This window comes from Spea bombifrons, chromosome 1 (genome assembly GCF_027358695.1).
Source record: "Spea bombifrons isolate aSpeBom1 chromosome 1, aSpeBom1.2.pri, whole genome shotgun sequence".
Lineage (NCBI taxonomy): Eukaryota > Metazoa > Chordata > Amphibia > Anura > Pelobatidae > Spea > Spea bombifrons.
The window spans coordinates 159506317-159513497 of record NC_071087.1 but is presented as its reverse complement, the minus strand read 5'-3'; the positions used below and the strand labels follow the sequence as shown (position 1 = coordinate 159513497).

Below are 7181 nucleotides of genomic sequence, written 5' to 3'. Positions count from 1 at the left end.
CCGTGTGAGCGTCACGTGTGAGCGTCACGTGTGCTCCTAGCGGCTTCACGACTGAACCAGGAGAATCAGGGAAGCAGGAGGTGGCTCTGTTAATGTTACACTTTTTATGCCAAATCTTTAAATCCAGTGGCCTTTTAAGTTTTTATTACGGTTCCTCATCAAGCATTTCTATTAATGCTCATTATTAGCACAGCTGTACTGAACCAAAAAAACATTAAAAACATAAAAATAATGAACTTAAATAAAAATGAATTTAAAATAAAAATGCTGATTGGTTCAGGCAGCTTCTGTGAATGGAAGGGAGATCGCATCAGGACATGAAATTGTTGAGATAGCGATGGCCCTGCCGGGGGTCTCGGCTTCCGTGCGGTTGGGGGTTTGCCTAGATGTCTCCAAAGTGTTTACAGTGACGCCCAGCAGAGGTGGGCGAGCCGGCCGTTAAGCGCCCCGAGCAGAGCCCGGGATGAGCCGGACCCCAGACTTGGCTCTGCGAGCTCTGCATGAGCTGAGCCAGAGATACCCAACAGAAATAAATACATTTCCAGAGGAAACCTTAATATTTACACCGTAGGGTACTGGGGGGGGCATGATAGAAACAAATGTCAAGGGGTTAAATTACCCCCCCCCAAGGGACCATTATTAATAAAAGAAAAGAGGAATGGAAGAATGAGGGTTAATGTAAGAAAATGCTACTTTACAGAAAGGTAGTAGGTACCCGGAACAGACCAGCAGTGGAAGTAATACAACAAAAAGTGATTAAAGAAAGGAGGCATCACTGGCTGTGTATCTATGATCGTTATAAAAGGCTCTTCCAAGACTTTGGCTCCCTGTCCGGGTCCTGACGCAGAGTAACGCGGAAGGCTTGGCAAGGTTAGGAACGACAAAGTATCCGACTGTTCTGTATGATGAGTATGTATGTTATATATAGTAGTGCGTGTATATATATATATATATATATATTGATACATTTAGGCTGTATTTATGTGAGCTCTGTTCTTGCAGTGGACCGTGGAGTGCACCGATCAGTTTGATGTCGGCAGAACCTCCCCGAAGAAGAAAGGAACTTCCTACAGTCCCAACCAGGTACCGCTCATACGTTATTTATTATATACTCTGATTATTTTTTATCTTTTTATCATTATTATATTGGGCATTTTAACACTAGATGTAATAATAGGTTCAGCAAACCTGAGAACTAGTAATTCTCAATTAGCAGGGATTGAAGGTGGAATGGAGACAGATGAGGGATTCTGGATCCTAGCTTGAGTTAGAATTTTTGCCATCCTATGGCTCAGTACCTTGGGTGAGGCTGAGGTCTATCCAAAAAACCATACGGGTCATAGTAGACCTTGTGGATATATTCTGGAGCATCTATCTCCTGTCCACAGATAAACACTAAACAGACTCAAATAAAAGACCGTAAAGGCCATTGGCAAATAATTAGATTGGTTATAGTCCAGGAAATAAGCAGGGTGCCCGTGGTCACAATTAGAGTCAGTGTCTAGTCTGCCTAGGAATCCAGCTTTAGTCTTATGGAAGGTATGGACCTGGATCGCTGCCGAAGGTTACAGGTCCTCCAGCACCACCCGGTGGCTTGGAGCCGTTACTGCATTACGGTGATCGTCCCCAGGTGTCTGTATTTATTGCAACGCCAAGGAACAAATACACAATAAATATATAAAAAATATATAATAAAAAGATGGAGCTAAAATAATCGCGGTTTGTTAGTCTAGAGCAATAATTTAATGCTTATAACTCCCAATAAGTCACTGTACGGTGACACTGGTCATATAATCCAAAATCATGTTTTTTTTGTCTGTAAAAGTGCTTTATATATACAGTGAAATGGAATGCCCTTATTTTCTGGACTTGAATATTTATGAACGATTTTTTTTTTTTGATCCAGTAACTTTTAGCCCCATATAGGTCTTGGGGTAGAATAAGGGCCCCTAAACAAAGAGTGCAAATATGATAATTTTATCTCAAGGAAATTAAAACCCAAAATATGTTCAGCTTGACCCAAAAACGTCATTGAGGTAGAAATAAACGATTATGCACAAGAATACGTTGAATAGCCTTCCAGCGCAGTTGGTCGGGGTAATGCCGTGGGAAGGTTCCACATGTCTTTGGACGGACACGGGGGTGAAATATATTAAACGATGGTTGTGTTTTAGACCGGCTGGTACTTGGGTGATGTCTCTAACAGCCGAAGAGATGTGAAAAGGTCTCGTTCCAGCGCCGCTCTCTCAATTATTAAAGTGCTGGGATGTGAGAGAATCTCTTGTCAGCGAGACAGATGGCGTAATGCGTTTCCGTGCCAAACGCGCAACTCCCCCCGGGTTCTGTGCCGCCCCCCCCGGCGCGTTTGTGGTGAGAATCTCCACGTTTCAGTCGGCAAACATCTACCCCCCCGCACCCCTAACGCTACAGAAAACAAAGCTCTTGTGTGAAAAACAAACCTTTTCGTTACATTCATCGCTTTCCTCCAGACCAGGGTTTTTTTTTTGCATTTTACGGTAGTGAGGAGTAATCGGCTGCCAGATCTACTTTAATCCACGTCTAGTTGATTGTAGATATTCTAGAACGGGGTTTAACAAGTGAAAGAAAATTAACATTTTTGGTCGCTGTAACTTTCCTCCCATACCTGGGATCTCTCTGGGTTTTGCCCCGGAGTCTCTCTGGGTGAAGCTCGGGTCTCTGGGTCCCTTTCTTGTTTTTTCTGGGTGGGAGGAGTTGTTAGGCCCTACCCAGTCCCCACCCACTAGGGATAGTCCCACCTCTGCATGAGGTTAGCCCTGCCCCGGAGGAAGGAGAGCTCCGCGTTGGCTCACCCGGGAAGCTCCTGCTTACCTATTCTCTGAAGGTGATCTTCTGCTTCTAAATGGTCTGGGCCGACCCTGCATAATGTATAATGTATAGTTCACCTACAGGTGCATTGTACATAGCTACACACATACATCAAATGATTAACCCCGTCACGACGAAGCCCTAAGAGGTTAAAAGTTTCTTCAGCTCTTCCAAGACAGCTGCAACATAAGAGATATATGAGTGGCGATCTGATTGGGTCAGTTACAGGGTGGGGGAGGGGGGTTATATTATTCTCTTATAGGAGAATATCTGTGTTGTTAATGATTACAAATTGCATTCTAAGACACTTCTTTTAGATTGTAAGCTCTTTGAGCGGGCCCTCCTCGCCTTATGTTTCTGTAGGTCCAAATTTTTACGTCCTGTTAACCCCTTGTACAGCGCCGCCGATATGATGGCGCTATAAAAATGCAGGACCATGGATAACAGCAGCTACATTTTGTTCTTATTAATAATTGCGCTTTTGTTCTCGTCCACGCGACAGACGGATCTTTCTGTTCTCGCTTTATTACCAGTATCCGGGTTATTTGATATTATCGCTCGGTACAACATGCGCCAGGACTTTTTATTTTTAAACGTGATCAAGGCCGTGATTCAACCTCAAAAGATGTACGCCCTGGGGCTTTCTAGTTGTATAATGCATGCTTATTATGAGAGGCGATGCATTATTAAGGTTTACAAAGTTCCCAGATTTCATCTTTTTCCAAGGAGAACGATACCCTGTTTTTGGCTGCTGTGTGGGGCGACCTCTGTCGTGTGCCCCGGGGGGTGACAGAGGGACGGACTGCGATCGGATCCCTGCCTGTTACTCGCCCCGGTGTCCCTGACAGCCCCCTAGACAAACGGTGCATATGAGAGCATGTTTAATGAAACAGTAATAAACTTTTTTATATATATATATATATATTTAATATTATATATATATATATATATATATAATACCGGTGTATATATATATATATATAATATATATATATATATATATATATATATATATATATAATATATATAATATAAATAAATAAATTTCGGGATCGTACAAATTTTATCAAAATCAGCCAATTTTGTCAATTCATATAAGGAGGGACCCCAAAGAAACAAACAAAAAACAAACCATCCATGATCATGGGGAATGGCTTTGGGAACTGATTATTTTAAAATATAGCGTGTTATAAAGCTGTCCTTTTAAAAATATAACATTTTTGTGGGTCCACCGAACATGGAAAAGGAGGAATAATATTTGTACAAAGATATGCTAAAAATGGCCAAAAAAAATCTCTGGTCACTTAGTGGTGTAGACCCTCCAGTCGCAAAGGGGTTAAGTAAATTATTATTAATAACAATAACATTATTTGTGTAGCGCCCTCTAGTGATAAATGTTTGTCTTAACCTTTTGAATGCTGGATATTTTATATTCATATGCAGATTATTATTATTATTAACTTTTAGCCATTTGTTTTCAATAAAGTATCGCATATTAATATTAAGAATACACAATATCAAGGTCAGTCACATGGTATTAAGCACACATGTATGTTAACCCCGTAAGGACCAATGAGGTGCCAGGCACGTCACAGAGAAACATAGTTAAGTGCCTGGCAGATCATGGGGTTAAATGATTGCTTTCCCCCCTCGGTCTTCGTCGTTGCTTTGCCTACATATCGAGGCATTCATTCACACCAACACGGGTATGGCGACGAGGCTCATGCCTTCCTGACCTCAGATTCTCGTCGTTGGTCGGCTCGTAGTGATGTATCGGTGGGTGCCGGGTCCCCTGCCGCATGTAGCCGTGGCGGTGCTGCTGAGGAGTGGGTCGCCTCTGACCGTTATACACCGATTAAAACTACAATTCATGTGACATCCTTTAACCCATTGCAGCCTGTGCATTGATGTGCGTCCGTCACAATGTTACTGGGCATCATTAAAAAGCCCTCCTTCCTCTCCTACTGGAGCCCCGGCCCCGTCCGCTCGCTTACACCCAGTCTGCGGGTTTTTTATTTTATTTTTAGTAAATTAGATGATATGAAAATATGGTATCATCTGAGGGGAAAAAAAAACACCTGGTCCTTAAGGGGTTAATTCTGGCAACTTGATAAGTTACCAGCGATAATATTTAATAATATGTATCTAAGTTAATATTTATTTAGGAATAATGCTAAAGGATGCTTCGCCCTTATTCTTCATTTATTTTTTACACAGAATGGTAACAAAGATGGCACCCTTGACATGCTGGGTACCGAGATCTGGGCTGCAAGCACGTTCGACTCGATAAGGTAAAATTCCTGTATTCATTCATGATATTGTGCGAGTTTCCGTCGGTATGGTAACCGTTTGGATAGAAGCTCCTATAATCTGTTTGGACTGATATAAATTTTCTTTGCTGAGAGGGTTGTGGATAAGTGGAACAGCCTCCCGGTAGATGTGGTACACGTTAATACAGCAAGGGGGTTTAAACATGCATGGGATCGGCATACGGCTCCTGAATTTAAGACGAGAGCAACAGCAGGAGACTGGGTGGGGGCTGAAAGGGTCTGATCTATATTATTATAATACTATTTCTATATTAGATTATTGTTTATAAATATTTAACCTTGTATTTTATTTTTATTTTTTTTATTTTTTTTCAGTGGAGCAACCTGGGATTTACAACCAGAAAAGCTTGACTTCACCCAATTTCACCGAAAACTGCGAAATCCCCCAAAGCACCCTCTGCCCCAGATAGACCGAGAAGGGTAAGGTCTAAAAAAAAATAACATGTCGCAAATAAAGGCTTTCAGCGGCTGATTCCTCTGCATCGGGCTGATGGGCTTCATGTATAGTAAATAAGACGTCTTATCCTTGGAACATGGCTACCTGCGCATGTGTAGGACTCTTACATGTTTTTAATATGTAAACCGCAGGAATTTGGGTCTTTAAAAACCCCACGGGACCAAGATGACTAATTCCAGTGTATAAGGAGCTCTTATATTATATTTAGGGGAAAAGGACTTTATTAGCTTAATCAGGACTTCATTAGCATAGCCATAAAGCACGGCGATTGAGCAGGAAAGTCCCCCACAGTCAATGTAAAAATCTTTATGGCTATATGGAAAAAAATCCAACATCGTTTTTTAATCACAAAGAAACGCATTTAACATTTCATAAGATTTATTCGTTAAAACTTTACCGAAACACGCCGGCCCCTCTTTCTGGGGAACAGGTATTGGTGGTGCAACCCACCAACAGTGAGCGGAGCGACAGAAGTAAATCTAAACGTCACTCACCCTCACCCCAATGGGTTATATAGAATAAATGACATGAAAAAAAATAATAGTGCACTCTGTATGATAAAATATAGCAAAAAACATTTTTAAACTCACATTCCGATGAGTCAGACAAAGACTGACTCAAACCATCAACGTGATTGGGGATCACTCACCCAACTGAATTTGAATGGAGATGTCTACAAATGGATAAAATCACATAGAGCAGTATTGCAACACATCCAAAATGGACCAGAAACAGGTGGCTACAATTAGCCTCTCACCTTGCCTAGGGCCGGTCACCTGGCTCCAGGGATAAAGAACGCGGTGCTGGCCTAGGGCAGCGGAGTGGATCCAGCAGAGTGTACGGCGTATATGTATATAAATATCATATAAAAAGTGATGTGAAATGTAAAATAAATACTTTATTACATAAATAGCAACACTATCATAAAATATACTCTATTTAAATGTCTCTGTGAATCCTCCGATACGCGTTTCGCCCGTCATTAAGGGTTTTTTAAATTTTTTTTGTCATATTGGAAAATAAAAAATATATATTTAAAAATCGTAAAAAAAATGAAGTATTTGTGTTACCGGCTTTGGAACAACGCGGCGATCGTGTTCAACACTCCGCAAATTTTTTTTTTTATTTTTTTTTTTCACTTTTCTTTCAGGTTTGGAAAAGGAAAGTGTGACGATGGGGGAGAAATTAATCTCAATGACATCGAAAAAGTCCTCCCTACGTGGCCAGTAAGTGTCTAAAGTGTGTTGTGGTTTTTTTTTCTGGTAACCAGTCAGCGATTCCCAGTTCAATCGATTTGATTTTGTGTTTCCGCTGTGTATCTAATTACTGGTTACATGTCGCCACCTAGTGGACATTATGATAATTACACGCAGCTTGTTATTATATGACTATATACTAGTTTGTTATATTCCATTTAAAGGGCGTTTGACATTTATAAGCGAGATTCCAAAATCTATATATAAGTATAATGGCTGGATTTTTTGTTTAGATTTACATTCAACATTACAGTATTTAACCCCTTCAGGACCGGGATTTTTAAGCTAGGG

At 41.0% G+C, this 7181-nt stretch overlaps 1 protein-coding gene across 1 annotated transcript in view; it reads left to right on the top strand.

Annotated features, from left to right (window-relative positions):
• CTIF (cap binding complex dependent translation initiation factor) overlaps positions 1 to 7181 on the top strand; it is an 83210-nt gene that overhangs the window by 17855 nt on the left and 58174 nt on the right. Inside the window, exons 3-6 of the mRNA XM_053448241.1 lie at positions 1003 to 1083; positions 5065 to 5138; positions 5493 to 5597; positions 6785 to 6860. Of these exons, the coding sequence (XP_053304216.1) occupies positions 1003 to 1083; positions 5065 to 5138; positions 5493 to 5597; positions 6785 to 6860 (336 nt within the window). The remainder of the gene's footprint in view (positions 1 to 1002; positions 1084 to 5064; positions 5139 to 5492; positions 5598 to 6784; positions 6861 to 7181) is intronic.